Source organism: Zeus faber (assembly GCF_960531495.2).
Source record: "Zeus faber genome assembly, chromosome: 19".
Classification (NCBI taxonomy): domain Eukaryota; kingdom Metazoa; phylum Chordata; class Actinopteri; order Zeiformes; family Zeidae; genus Zeus; species Zeus faber.
Window position 1 is genome coordinate 7089454 of NC_137206.1, and position 15646 is coordinate 7105099.

The window sequence follows — 15646 nt, forward strand, 5'->3', positions numbered from 1 at the left end:
TTACAACAGATGAGAACTGACCCTGGAAGACTTTTGAAAACCAGTCAAATGAACGGACATGTGGGGCTTGCTGCAGACGATGCATCTCCAGTGGCTTGGATGTCGACGTGTGTTGACGTACTTAGACAGACGTTAGTTTGATGGTTAGTTAGATAGTAGTAGATAGATTGTTAGTTACTGTAGATAGTTAGTTAGTTAGTTAGTAGTAGATAGTTAGTTAGCTAGTAGTAGATAGTTAGTTAGAAGAAAACCATGTGTAAATTGGCACCTGAGACCGATTAGAACAGCAGTGTTGAAGATAGAAGGGGCGTTGGGAGGACATGGGCCTGTACGTGCACTTTCCGTCTTTGCTGCAATCCAAAAACATGAGAGATAAATGCTGAAAAACACCTTTTAAAATGAATGTTTTATGAAAATTCAATACCACCGCACTGGCACAACACCGCAATACTATTTTTCGGCGCAGTAGCCCAGCATCCGATGGGAAATATCGTCAAAACAACTGCATTATGAAAGGAAAATATATGAAAATAAAGCAAAAAACCTGAATGATGGACCAAATGCAGCAAGGAATCCATCTACACTTTGGCTTAGAACACACAATATTTCACCGGATGTAAGTGCGTCACCCTGTCGCCTTTTTGCAAACGACCTCAGCATTACCACGGTTTCCCACATTCTCACTCACTCACGTACTCATGTCATAGCGTGTTAGTTTGGCATTTGGGACACAGCGTGAAGCAGCCCCCGCAGACAAACCCTTTTAGCTTCTCTTTCAGTGGTTAATTTAATTTAGGACGAATCCCTTTCGGAAAGGCACGTGAGCATCCTGTGATCGCCTCCCCCTGCCCCCCGGTCCCTCTCCCGGCTCCCCATCTTGAAAGCCGGTTGTTTTCTTCCTCATCGTAACGCACGGCTTGGGCCGTCGTTCAGTTGCCTGTATTTTTATTTTCTGCGTCGCTCGATGAGCGTCATGCGTCTCGCAGGTCGGCTCCTCGCTGTCGCCCTGACCCTCGCCGCCTTGGATGTGTGCAGCTCCGGGCCCTTCCACGCTCAGTGCAAAGTACAGTGGTAGGCTTGTTGGTTGTGCTTGTACTGTAGTATTGTCATATTGGATAAATAATACCTGGCTTTGTATCAGGGGTTTCCTCAACCCCTAATTTGTTCAAGTGAAGGCAGAAATTGTCTGGGGAAAGTATAACTTGTACAGTTAATCTCAAATGATCAACTATCAAAGTAACCGGTATTAATTAAGAAAGTATTAGTAGAGATTGTAATGTATTGCAGTCCCACTTTCTTATTGCTGCTATGCACCGTTTATTTGAATTTCCTCCTCCGGTTGAACTGCAAGGACGGAGGGCGCTACAATACTATTCACCGCAACAAAACCTTTTTTGTTAAAAAATACTTTGTCCAACTCTGGCATATGCTTCAAAAAAACCCTTTTTTTTATAATTGTCCATAATTAGAATAAAACAAAAATAAAAATGATGTTTCAACTGTTTTTGTCCAGCGATCATGATGTAACTGACTTTGTCAAAATAACAGTTGATGTGATCATATGATCTTCCTGCTGGATCTGATGATGTTGACTGACGACCCAAACTGCTCTATTCTAATTGCTCTATGCCACTTTGAAGCATTTGTTTAAAGAACATAATAATAATAATAATAATAATAATAATAATAATAATAATAATAATAATATATAAATATTTAAATATCAGTATGGTAATCACATTCCACATACAGTATATCCAGATTGCCAGTAAACTAACAGAAAAAGTGTGTTTTCAATTCCTTGTTGCTGAAATATGAAATATGAAAATACTTTTACTCATTTATCAAGAACCATGTGAGATATGTGAGCATCTGGATAAATCATCTTTTAAATGTATGAATAGAAATATATTAACATGAGTATTATAGTCTGCATGAATAGATCGTCAGTATTCCCTATTTTGCCTTGACGACGTGAAAAATGAAGCCATTTATCAAGCATCATGTGAGGCTTGAGGTAATAGATAAGCAATGGCTTCTTGGCAAAAGAGTTGGAAAAGGACTTACGTACACCAATTTATTCTCAGTTGAAAAACGCCTGCTGGGCTCATACGACGCACGGCCCTTTCAATTTGTAAATGTCATTTTGCAGCGTCTTCAAACCTCATCTTAGTGATGCAGGCGTGAAAGCAAATGAAATAACCCGAGGCCCAAGCGCCGACGGCTCTTGTCCGGCAGGTGGAGCCATTTCACTTACAATGGCGTCCTTCACGGGCCCCTGGTTTGGAAAGTTCAGATTCAAAACTGGTGGCGTCGTGAAAGACATTGTCGGGGGCCCCGCACATCACCCGCTTCACACTTTGTGAAACGTCTGGAGTGGTTGGTTGGTAACTGGCTGCTTGTCCACCGCAGGTACTTTGGGATCCCCTGCCGCGCTGTCAATGCGGCCCTCGTTTCACAGATTAAGAAATGGGAAACCAGAGCTGGCTGTGCCATGGGGGGACAACGGTGTCTTTACAAGGTGTGTGTGTGTGTGTGTGTGTGTGTGTGTGTGTGTGTGTGTGTGTGTGTGTGTGTGTGTGTGTGTGTGTGTGTGTGTGTGTGTGTGTGTGTGTGTGTGTGTGTGTGTGTGTGTGTGTGCGTGCGTGAAATGCTATTAAAACCGGCGGAAGGAGGCTTCTCAAGCCAGGCATCCACAGTGAGACACTTTGGCCAGATTGGCCCAGTGTCTGTGTACTGGATAGTGCACCGGTGCCGGAACAATACTGCTGCACAGGAAGTGGTCGGAGTTAGCTGGATGATCAGCATGCGAAACCGGAAAGGAGTTTATTCCGCCAAGTTACTTTTTAATTTTGCCGTGGTGAGGATTGGTGCGTCTCTCTACAGACAGTTCGCGTTAACAAAGAAAAAGCTGAAAAAAAATAAAAATAAAGTAAAAAATAAAAATGACCAAATATACACAAATAGGGAAAAAAAATTTAAAGCAGAAATAGAAATCTATTAAAATACAATGAATATAGAAAATTAATAAATATACAAAGTTGTGCTGCTGCAGCTACTAAGAAAATTTGTTAAAAGGCAAAATTAAACATATATTCATGTTGATTAACCAATTAATTAATTAACCAATATCCATAACTACACTATGGCTATGACACCTCTTTGCTCCCATTGTGGATATTGTATTTAAACAGAGCAAAAATAACTGAGGAACAACATAAAAAAAAAAAGTGAAAAGTGTATTCTGGGGTTGCTGTGCAGTAATCTGCTGCAATCGCAAAGATGACCGGTGGACATCGTCCAATATTCCACCAGGGACACGTCTGAGCTGTGTTTTCCATCATATCAGGAAGAAAAGAAAAGGTCATTTCGGGGCTCGGTAATAAGATAACTCCATTGTGATGAAAGCCCGTACGCACTTACTTGAACAACATTACAATGAAAGGCCTCTTGGTGCGGGCCGTGTTTCCACAGCTGCAGTCGGCCTCGCTCCACTTCATATCGGCCAAGCACACCACTCCCTTCGGGGGCTACGTGGACGACATCAATTTCCGGCTGACGTCCTATCTGTTCTTCACCTGGTGCCACGTCGCGGTGGGTTGGACGCTTCCCTTGCTTCCCTTCCCTTTTCCAAAGGATTGGACACATGTCTACCATTATTTCACAGCCTAGTTGCCTACACGGGGCGGATAGCATTTAAATATCTTTTGATTTGCTTTTTAATTCACCTTCTGAATTGTTTTTGGAATTGGTTTAAATGTGGATTTGCAAACGATTGGGGTTTTCAAACTGGGGTCGGCTGCCCCCTAGTGGTTCACTGAAGAATTGCAGTTTCTCTTTCTCCTTTTATTTGCCCAACAACTTAAAAAAAATGAACTATAATAAAATAAAACACCTGTCACTTTGTGTAGGCCATGTCGGTATCTGAGACCTGGTACGCCATTAAGGACCACGGCACCAACTACTGTAACCTCTACAACCTGATGGAAGGTAAGGACAAACTATTCAAGGTCAAGCTATTCACTTTCCCCCTATACTGAACACAACGTATGATTCAATAACTCCCGGAATACAGTTAAGCTATTTACAGTATGTATTTGAGGAGGTTTATGCCTCCTATATACCAAAGGACATGCAAAGTCAGAAGGAAGCGTCTCGCCTTGAGGGTCGTTCACGTCATCGTCATTCACTTGATTTGAGTTGGTCAGAATCTCTCCGACAAACTCACTGTCTCACTGCCTGGCACTCCAGCGAGTAACCGATATCTGCTTAGTTCGAGGTAAGCTTGGGTCACGTCAAGTCAAGTCAAGTCACACTTTATTTATCAAGCTCATTTCACACCAGGGCAACACAATGTGCTTTACCGAGAAATGCAATCAAAGAAAGAACATAGTTGGTCATTTTAAAAAAATGCCCCTGAAACAACAGCAACAACAAAAGCTGCAGCAACAACAACAAAAACAACAAAAAAACAACAAAAAAACAACAACAACAAAAGCAACTACAACGGCAGTAAAATCAGCAGCAGCAACAACAACATCAGCAGCAGCAACATCGACACCAGCAGCAGCAACAACAACAAAAACAACAGCAAAAACAACGACAACAGCAGCACCGGCAGCAACAACAACAGCTTAAGTCTCAGCTCCTACCCCCCCCCCATTGCTAGAATCCACAAAATGTGTGCTCAACCCCGTCCTGGCTAAACCCTATAGTGTGGCCACTACTTGTATTCGGAAAAACAGTTTTTAAATACGTGACGCTGTGGATGGCCATTATCTTTTGAAAGTTATTTTGGCGTGCAGCAGCAAACAGAATGCTGCCCCCAGAAACGATTGCATTGGTTCAAATCACAGGGTTAGGGTTAGAATCCGTCCACGCACTCGGGTTTATCAGAAGGCTGCGGTCGTAGCGGCAGGACAGACGCTCATAATCCCGGCTGATGTATTGTTTTTTTTTATTATCAACAGGAAGTGGGCTGACGGAGACCCGTGGCTACAAAGAGGTTACCAGCAACTTCCTGTGCACCCAGCGCTCTTCTGCCAACTGCACCGTCTACTAGGCCCCGGTGACTCAGCCCCGTCTGCCACAACGATGGGATGTGGATTTTAAGAGTTTCAGAAATGGAGTCAAAGAGGAGTCAGAGGTCAACACAGAAGCATTCTTTTGGTTTCGGGTGCCAAACTAAAAGCTTGGAGCCTATTTCCCAGGATGGCCCTGAACCCCCGAGGCGGGATCACTGCTGAAATACTGATTGAGGTTAACAATAACTGATATTTGTTTCAGATTTTTTTTTTAAATTGGAGGAGTTGACGACTACTTTTGCATATGTGTGACTTGCTGTAAATACTTTGCTTTGCCAAAGCTATCTCAATACGGTTTAAATTGATGGAAAGAAATGTAGTATTATTTTATTTCTATTTTTTTCCCCGCCTCTCTTCATGTTCCTGTTTAATTCTATACATCTAATCTGTGGTTGCAGGGAACTGGGCGGATGGAACTTTAACCTGCGTGACAGATCTCTAGCACAGGGTAACTCAAACAAGTTTTTATTAAAGGTCCGCTTATGGAGCTTAAACAAAGTCAGAGGTCCACAACAATTCCATGTAAACGCAGCGACATCGAAATCCATGACTTTTCGGGACTATATGCAGCCATACAATATGTAACAGAGCAGTGTGGAGGCTGATGATCAATGGGGGAGACATGGCACTGTTTGCAACCAGCACTCTGAACCTTTGAATTCAGATTTTTTTTTTCTGCTTTATGTTGAATATTGAATGTTTTTAATATTTTTTTCAACTTAAAAATAAATCAATAAACTACAGTAAATGGCTTAATGACATATTTTACACTTCTGCCCTCAAAGAGGGGGGCAATAAATAATCAAATTGCGCCGATATAAGGGCAGAAGTCTCCAGGTGTGTCATTGTTCTTCTGGTGGTTCTGGGCAGAAAGAAAAAGACAACAAAAAACATCAGAAATGCAGCGAACAGAAGGGGAATAAAGAAGATAAACGCACAATCACACGAGGCCACAAGGCTGTAAATATAGTTGCCAGCGCAGCTCGGAGGTGAGCCACAGTTTGACGAGGGGCATCGTTCTTTCTGACATCTAAACCAGTTTTCTCTCCTGGAAGAAAAGAAAGAAAAAAAGAAATGTATATATATATATATATATATATATATATATATATAAAGTATATAGCAATTGTGAGCAGATCCAGGGAAGGGGGAAGAGACCAAAAAGAGAGCAAGGGAGAGGGAGAGAGGTTGAAATAAAAAAAATAAAAAACCCATAGCCTGTGTGCGGATAGCAAGGTAGTTTTTATTAAGGGAGCAATATGCTCAGCTGGTCTTCCCCATCCATCACTCGGAGCCGTTTGCGGCGCCACTGAGTCTCCGGTGCCTCTCCTCGTCTTTCAGGGCTGGCCCGCAATGACTGGCAGGCTGCTTGCCACGCCCGGCTGTCGGCCTCCGCTCTTCGCCGGGGTCGAAGCGCATTGTAATACTTTGCTAACGCTCCATGGCGCCGTGAATGATTGCATTCTTACCCATTAAGGTATTTATAGACCACTTTGACGGTACGAAAGAGGGGTTCCCTATGATCCAGGGGCTTCTGGAAGACTGCTATGACGTCTCGTGCTCCTTCCCCTGCTTCACAAGACGACTGAAATGTCAATATCTTGCTAATACCAGTGGTGCTTAGGGGCTCACCGTTAGAAATTTGCACGCTATTTCAGCTTTGATATATAAACTGTGATTTACACTATGTATGACTTGAGCGCCTTGGTACGGCTTGAGGGAGCACCTCTGAAGGGACTGGTGTCAAGTGTCCAAGCGGATGACTGAGAAATGTGGCGCCCTGGTTGAAAAATCAAGTGGATCACTCGGGCGCCATCTCGGTCAAGCTCCCAGACAGTGAGTCTGTGGCCGACAACACCAGACTCTGATATCGTTGAATGGGTGGTTGTCTATATCATTTTTCAGGTGTGCGGTGAACATTTTTCAACTTGTGAAAAAAACAAAAATGAAATAATGAATGGGATCGGTAAGAGTTTATCACTGTAGAAGAGTCCTCTCTTTTTCCCTTGGTCATTACATGTGCAATAACAAGGAAGTTAAACTATTTCTTCTTCCAGCTTTTCTTTCATGCATCATCCTCTCCCGACCCTCCATTGGTCCAGATCATTGATACGTGAGGAATTTACTTGCATCATGTGAAATCGCCATTGGACCCACGTCCTTACTGTGACTTCTCATCGACAAAGGAAAAAGCCGGAGCACCAGCGCACTCCCCTCGGTCTGTCGAGTTGTCAAGCGAAATGTCATTTGTTCGTTCGTACGCTCATTCTTTCGTTTGTTCGTTTGCTCCTTCGTTCGTTCGTACGTTCGTTCGTTCGTTGGTTCGCTCGCTCGCTCGCTCGCCCGCCCGTTCGTTCGGTCGTTCGTTCGTTCGTTCGTTCGTTCGTTCGTTCGTTCGCTCACTTGTTCGCTCGTTCCTTCCTTCCTTCCGTTCCTTCCTTCTTTCCTTCCTTCCTTCCTTCATTCATTCGTTCGTTCCTTCATCCACTCATTCATTTGTTCGTTCAATCCTGTCCCTGATAGCTCCGTGTTAAAATTAAGTAGGGCTGGAGGGACCGGCTGCTTAAACAGGCCGGCCCATAAGGGCTGCGAAGCGTGTGGCGCCGTCAAGTTGTCCGACAGAACCGGCACCACGAGCGACGCATCATTGCCAGTGACAGCTGAAGATCAGGGACCTCGGTCGAGCCCACACAACGGCGACTTCGAGGATAAATGGAATGCGATTGTCTCGAAACACTAATAAATGTGTTTGTGTTCTTAAAAAGTAAGTACCTGCATGGGACACTTTTGCGGAACCAAATCCTGTTCAACAGAAACCACCTGTTCCGTTGGCTTCAATAAAGGGCCTAAGCTGTCCTCCCTTAAACGTAATCTTTACATCAGGTCTTAAATGGAGACGGCCGGCGGTGGGACTGACTTCAAAATCAGCCCCGGCTCCTAGAGATCATTTTTAATTGACAGTTTTCTGTCTGTCTGACACGTTCCTTTTTTTTTTTTTTTTTTTTTTTTTAGATCTGCCCCGTGCGTAGCAGCATGTGAATGTGCTTCTGCAGCAATCCGATCTGTCCAATTTGAGGGGTCGTGTTTTCTTTTTACATGCTTAACGCGTTACCGGGCGTGTCGATCGTTGTTTATTCGAGTGTAAAAATGCAACCGTTTTTAATGTTGCCGTTGCCGCTCCGCACGTTTAAATACACACACAGACACACACACACACATACACATATGTTTTGTACGGTGTGAGGGCGTACACAAACTGGCATGACTAGCAAGCATGGACACACACACACACACACACACACACACACACAGCCCTTTTCCACACACAAATGTTTCTCTTTCCCCACTCTTTTCTCCCTTACTCCCTTTTTTACCATTGGTCTCTCTCTCTCTCTCTCTCTCTCTGTCTCTCTCTCCACCTCTCTGTCGTCCTCGCTCGCCCTCGCCGTTTTACTCTCCGTCGCTCTCTTTAGTTGAAAGGCCGCCGCCCGAATTCCTTCCCAAACCAATTAGAGTCTGTGTAGGGGCCCTCGGGGGCCCCCACAGTGACAGTGCAGGGTCTGGAGTGGCAGGGGGCTGGAGGAGGCAATCACGGTCCGCCGTATTGAACAATATCAGAGAGCAACAACAATAGCAGGCTATAAATCAAGCCCGGCGGCTGTGAGCAGACGTTGACTGGCTGGATGGGGAGAGTCAAGGACAAATAGGCTGACTGGGGGGATGACGACAAGGAAGCCACACACACACACACACACACACACATACACACACACACACACACACACACACACACACACACACACACACACAAGCACGCACACATATTCAATAATCAAAAATAAAAAATCTCCCCCACACACACAGAAGCACACACACTCCGGGAAGAGGTGAGTTAAGTGTTTCGGTGGCACGGACACGGCCGCACGTGGGCGCAAACAAACTTTAACGTCCCAGGGATTTGAATTCCTGTTCATTATTCGGCGCTCCCTCAGCAGCTGTTAAGCAGTGCAGATAGATAGAGCGGACCCCCTCCCCGCACACACACACACACACACACCCACACACACACAGGCACACACACACACACACACACACACACACACACACACACACCCCCAAGCGGTTCGCGGTGAGCCGGTGCCAGCTCCGATCCATCACTCAAGCCCCGAGTAGCTCATTAGCCCTGACAGAACATGAGCTCGGCCCCAAGAACGGGGGAGCGGGTCGGGGGGAGGGGGCGGCGGCAAAAGGATCACAGGGATCAAACTCCCCCCAGTCACCGCCCAAAAAGAGAGAGAGAGAGAGAGAGAGAGAGAGAGAGAGAGAGAGAGAGGGAGAGAGGAAGAGAGAGGGGGAGAGAGGGAGAGGGAGAGGGAGAGCCGTCGTCTGTGTCTGTTTGCGCACGTCGGCGCACATCGCCGCACGACTTGCCGTGATGGGTAAACCCCGCGACCTGTCGGCAGAGTTAATCGTGCGTCGCGGCCCACGGTGTGTTTGTGCTCGCCGTGCCGGGTGTACTTTTTTTCAGGCGGGGGATGTAGGAAAAAAAAAAAAAAAAAAAAAAGGCAAGGCAAGTTTATTTACATAGCACATTTCAACAAGGCAGCTCAAAGTGCTTTATATAAAGCATCAAAAGCAATAACACACAAAGCAAAACAAACACATTATGAAAGGAAATTATTCAAGAGTAAAATCTGCTCGATAAAACAAGAGTGCAGTGCAAGAAATGAATCAAAAGCCGCAGATTTGATTTAGTAACGAAAAGTCTTCCGCCTCGACTGAAAGGAAGTGAGAGTCGCAGCAGACCTGCAGCTTTCTCACAGCTCGCTCCAGATAGGTGGTGCATAGAACAACGCTGCTTCTCCAGGTCTAGTTTTGATTCTGAGGACGGAAGCCAGACCCGTCGCAGGGCGACCTGGGAGCTCTGGAGGGTTCAGAACGTATCAGAAGACCAGAAATGTATTTTGGCCCTAAAACATTCTGTGCTTTATACACCAACAGTAGTATTTTGAGATCAGTTCTTTGACGGACAGGAAGCCAGTGTAAAGATCTGAGAACTGGAGCGATATGATTTACTTTCTTGGTCTTAGTGAGGACTCGAGCAGCAGCGTCCTGAATCAACTGCAGCTGTCTGATCTGTTTAATAGGGAGAGCTGTAAAGACACCGTTACAGTCGTTTAGTCTATGAAGATGAATGCATGGTCAAGTTTTTACAAATTCTGCTCGGACATAAGTCCATTAATCCTTGATAAGTTCTTAAGGTGATAGTTGGCTGACTTTTTCAATTGTTTTAATGTGGCTGCTGAAATTGAGGTCAGAGTCCATGACACTAACTACACTACTCTACACAAACATTTCTCGCTTGGTTTGTGCTTTTTAACATCACCGATTGAAGCTGAGCGTGGCTTTTAGTTGTTCTTTCCCGGCTCCAAAAACAATGACTTCAGTTGTGTTTTTGTTTAACTGGAGTAAATTCTGGCACATCCAATCGTTGATTTTTTCTATGCACTTCCTCAGCGATTGTATAAGACCATAGTCCCCTGATGATATGATTATTTAAATGTGTGTGTCATCTGTGTAATTATGGTATTTTGTTGTTTCCATAATCTCAGCCGGTGGCATAATTTAGATGTTAAACAGAAGAGGCCCCAGAATGGAGCCTTGGGGAACTCCGCATGTCATTTTTGTCCTGCTCAGATGTGTAATAACCTATAGACACTAGGTACACAAAGTAGTCCCTGTCCTTTAAGTAGGATTCAAACCAGTTTGGTTATGTGCCAGAAAGTCCCGCTCAGTTTTCCAGTCAGTCTAGTAATGCTGTGGTCGACCGTGTCAAATGCAGCACTGAGGTCCACTGATACTAAGACTGTAATTGAATCATGGAATCTGTGTTTAGATGGATATCATTGAAGACCCTACCAAGCGCATCTCAGTGCTGTGGCGTGGTCGAAATCCCGACTGGACGACATCAAAACAGTTGTGCAGTGCCGAGAAATTGTTCAGCTGTTGAAAAGCAGCTTTTTCAAAGGTTTTACTTAAAACGGGAGGTTTGGTGTGGGCCTACAATTGTTCATTGGTGGGGTGGCTCGGTTGTTCTTGTTTTAAAAGTGGCCTGATGATTGATGGCAGTTTTCAGGGCCTGTGGGAACAAACCATCTGTAGAACATCTGAAGCCACGCAATTTGAAACGTTTTTGGAAAAGCCTGTTGGCAGAATATCCAGGCAGCAGGAGGAGGATTTAAGATGTTTTATAATGTTCTCAAAGTTTTTATGGTTGACCGGATCAAAAGGTTGGTTTTAATAGTCAATTAGTCGGTGGGTGTAGTGGGTCTGTAGTCATTACTGTTGAAAAGTTTGGATCCTCTTGGAGATGGAAATTAGTGACTCGTTCGATTTTCTGCTCCTTCATTTGTTTGACTGAGTTGGTGAGCACGGCGAAGGAGGACTTCCAGAGAACGATGAATGAGAGTCAGAAGAGTCGGTCGGCTCTGAGTTGCGAATGGAACTCTCACGGGATTCATTTAATTCAGTCAAAATTATCTCTTTTGGTGGAATGCAAAGTGTAAATCATAATTCAACATAAATTATGCCAAATGCATAGAACTTTTTTCCACATTCATTTGATCCTCTGTAATCGTTTTCAGTTCGTGAGTCGAATGTTCTCTCGACACACTCACTCTCCCTCACTCACTGAATTGAAACTTTAGGAGCTTGCTGGGCACGCTGCAAGGCCCGAATGCGACCGTGACTCGGGGCTGTTTATCTACGCAAATCAAGAGTATTGAGTCAGTGAATCGAGCCAGTGAGTCGAGAGTCAAGAGTCAGTGATGAGAGAGTCAGAGAGTCAGTGAGTCGACAGTCAAGAGTCAGTGAATCAAGAGTCAGTAAGTCATTGAGTCGACAGTCAAGAGCCCGTGAGTCGAGAGTCAGTGAATTGAAAGTCAGCCTGTTGAGTCAGTATGGTTGAGAGTCAGTGAGTCGAGTCAGTGAGTCGAGTCAGTGAGTCGAGAGTCAAGAGTCTATGAGTCAAGAGTAAGTGAATTGAAAGTCAGTGTGTGAAGTCAGTTGGTTGAAAGTCAGTTGTTTGAGAGTCAGTGAGTCGAGAGTCAAGAGTCAGTGAATCGAGAATCAGTAAGTTAGTGAGTCGACAGTCAAGAGTCTGTGAGTTGAGAATAAGTGAATTGAAAGTCAGTGTGTGAAGTCAGTTGGTTGAGAGTCAGTTGTTTGAGAGTCAGTGAGTCGAGAGTCAAGAGTCAGTGAATCGAGAGTCAGTAAGTTAGTCTGTCGACAGTCAAGAGTCTGTGAGTCAAGAGTAAGTGAATTGAAAGTCAGTGTGTGAAGTCAGTTGGTTGAAAGTCAGTTGTTTGAGAGTCAGTGAGTCGAGAGTCAAGAGTCAGTGAATCGAGAGTCAGTAAGTTGTGAGTCGACAGTCAAGAGTCTGTGAGTTGAGAATAAGTGAATTGAAAGTCAGTGTGTGAAGTCAGTTGGTTGAAAGTCAGTTGTTTGAGAGTCAGTGAGTCGAGAGTCAAGAGTCAGTGAATCGAGAGTCAGTAAGTTAGTGTGTCGACAGTCAAGAGTCTGTGAGTTGAGAATAAGTGAATTTGAAAGTCAGCCTGTTGAGTCAGTTGGTTGAGAGTCAGTGAGTAGAGAGTCAAGAATCGAGAGTTTGTGAGTCGAGAGTTGTTGGGACTCAGCGAATGCTGGTGTGTCCGGGTGCATTTACGAGTCACGAACGAACAAACAGCTCTTTTGACGGAATGTGACTCCTGACTCCTGAGTGACTTAAAACATTTGTTCATTAGGCCTCGGCTTGAATAGCACAGTACAATCAGTTTCAATCAATCACACACACACACACACACACACACACACACACTTCTACTCCCACCCTTTGTTGAGATGTCTTTTTTTCCCTGCTGTCCACCGTCAGAGGAGATTAACGCTGAGCACAGCAGCACCTACAGAGAGAAGGCATGAAGTGTGTGTGTGTGTGTGTGTGTGTGTGTGTGTGTCCCAGCGGACCCCCGTAGACGCAGGAAACATACAGGATCGTGTTTGAGCCCTCAGCCCCTCCCACACACACACACACGGATCCACTTGACTTTTTTTATCCAGTCGCGCACACAGGCGGCCCCTGGCGCACAGTTAGATCATGTACACACACATCACGGACACACAAACAAACAATGTGTGTGCATACAAACTCAGCATATCATGCAGAAAAGAAAACAATGGACAAAAAATAATTTAAAATATTGATTAGTTGGCTATATTGCTACTTATTGTAAGTCACTTACAATAAGTGACATCGCTAAATGACATAATGCCAGTGTCACATAATCCATTTTGCAATATGGAAATATGGACGCACATGAGTAAATAATATTCAAGATTCTATAAAATATATTCCATTCAGTGAAATGAGTGTGGCAGATGAGGGGGCGTGGTTAAGCCCCGGTCTGCAAGTGACGGCGCTGGCTTCCGGGTCGACCGGGCCTGCCTGACCAGCCTCCTTATCGCTGATTGGTCAGATTGGCTGGGAGAGCTTTCTCATGCGCTGTTCTGTCTTGCAGTGGGGATCGCGTGGTGCAGGACACGAGAGCCTGCGGACCAGACCCTGAGCCGCCCGGACCCTGACGCCGCTTTTCTCACTGCTGTTTCATGTTCCCCTTTTTGCCAGCGAGCCTTTTCGTTTGCAAGGATTGACCAACACTGACGGCATGCCGGCACCCCACTGCCAGAAAGACTCCGTCTCTCTCCCTAAACCCGTAGCTGTGGGTAGAGACTCCCACATTGAGTCTGCTTATCTTTCTTTTTGTTGTGTACTTTCAGACGGAGAGGTGGAGTTGGGGAGTCAGGTTCACACCCGTTTACCCATGTCCATGGGGAGTCTTCCCAATTACCTCCCCATACCTCTTAGTATCTTTGTCAGGGGAAAAGACATTGAGCGCCGGAAAAGTCCAACTCTGCGAGCTTAGAGCAACATTTCCATCTGTTCACCTCCACTGACGGGCTCCGGCCAGGAGGTCAGAACCAACTCTGGCTATGTGTAAAAATGTATTTGTTTTGATATTGTGCGTCTGTAGATTTAGTTTATACACACACACACACACACACACACACACACACACACAATAACAGAACATTCCTCTCTTAGGGTTATCAAAAATATCATTAAATTAAATTTTTATTTAAAAGATGTTGAATAAATCACGGACCTCCACACAGACCAGCCTTTGTGACGGTGAAATGTTGCCTAATTTCCAAGCAATTATCGCTGTCAGTGGATCCGACAAGGGATCCATCGCCGTGAGCATAGTCAAGTCATTGCGAAGTTTGTACATGGACCTCACCTTGGCGAACTTTGATTTTGAATCAAGGAGTCGATCAATAGCAAAGCGGCACTGGCCGTGCCGACCTCTGAAGGGGCGGTCGTTTGGAGAGTGGAAAACAAACAACAAACAACATATTGGCTGAGTCAAAGCATCCGTTTTTGTTTCAATTCTAAGCTGCACGCAAAGGGCGCGGACCACACGGCTTTCAAAATTCTAACGTCATTTATTCCTGTATTTTCTTGGGTCTCGCGGCTGTAGTGGCGCACGCTACAGAAACGGGTCAAGATGGGACAAGATTCAATCGCAACGCCCGAGTAAATGGTGAACTTACGTCAACTCCTGTCGGTGAGCATCATCCTCTTGTGAACCAATCAGAGCTTCAGCAGCGGTTTCACCTACTGTGCAACAAATAAGACACGCCGTAAGACACACAAAGGAATTTCGTGCTGCCAATTCCTGGTGCGCCCGGTGCCGAAAGCGCAACACAGTCCCCCGCCCGGAGAGAGCACGAGCTGTGCAGATGCGCTCACACGATGCACAATGGCGTTGTTTTTGGGGGCGAGCGTACATGTTTCCGATTCCTCTTCCCCCAAGTCCCATCAACGTTTCTTTTGTTATTTTGCAAACTCGCCGGGGCGATCGCACAAAATCCAAGTTTTAATTTTCCACTTTGGCATTGATTTATGCTTCGCTTAACGCGTGCCAAATGATGGCGGAATGGCCAAACGGTACACAGACGTAGATAATGATATCCATCCCCATTAGGATGCAACGCACACGGTGCGCGTTCAGGTGCCTCCATTTGGCCCACGTGCGATATCACCTTCTCCGGTGCCGTCGGACCTTTAATGAAATACTTATCTCTCTCTCGCTCTCTCTCTCTCGCTCTCTCTCTCTCTCTCTCTCTCTGTCTCTCTCTCTCTCTCTCTCTCTCTCTCTCTCGCACAACGCTGTCTCACTCTCTTCCTTGAGCGTGTGATTTCATTTTGAGCGGACGGCAACGGCGCAGGAAGCAATAATTACACTCAAGTATTAATCTCTGCCGCCGAGACGAAGCCATGAATCAAAAGCCTTCCACCCCGTCCCGCTCCCTGTCCAAACCCACCCCGTCCCCCCGTTCCCCCCGTCCCACCCCGTCCCACCCCGTCACATCCCGTCCGGCCCAAAACACTACAATGACAAATAATTGTAATCCTTTCCTTTCCTTTCTTTTCCCTCCCATCCTCC

The 15646-nt window shown here is 45.4% G+C and overlaps 1 protein-coding gene across 1 annotated transcript; it reads left to right on the forward strand.

Annotated features, from left to right (window-relative positions):
* Window positions 1-968: 968 nt before the first annotated feature.
* On the forward strand, window positions 969-5808 carry LOC307245157 (uncharacterized protein). Its single transcript, XM_080020589.1, has 5 exons — window positions 969-1071; window positions 2413-2521; window positions 3475-3594; window positions 3912-3990; window positions 4971-5808. The coding sequence occupies exons 1-5, from the start codon at window positions 974-976 to the stop codon at window positions 5060-5062; spliced, it is 498 nt and encodes a 165-aa protein (XP_079876715.1). The 5' UTR covers window positions 969-973; the 3' UTR covers window positions 5063-5808.
* The last annotated feature ends 9838 nt before the right edge of the window (window positions 5809-15646 follow it).

Coding starts and splice junctions, on each gene's coding strand:
- LOC307245157 (XM_080020589.1), top strand. CDS start 974: ATGCGTCTCGCAGGTCGGCTCCTCGCTGTCGCCCTGACCCTCGCCGCC. Junction 1,072..2,412: donor GCTCAGTGCAAAGTACAGTG/GTAGGCTTGTTG, acceptor TGTCCACCGCAG/GTACTTTGGGATCCCCTGCC. Junction 3,595..3,911: donor TCACCTGGTGCCACGTCGCG/GTGGGTTGGACG, acceptor CACTTTGTGTAG/GCCATGTCGGTATCTGAGAC.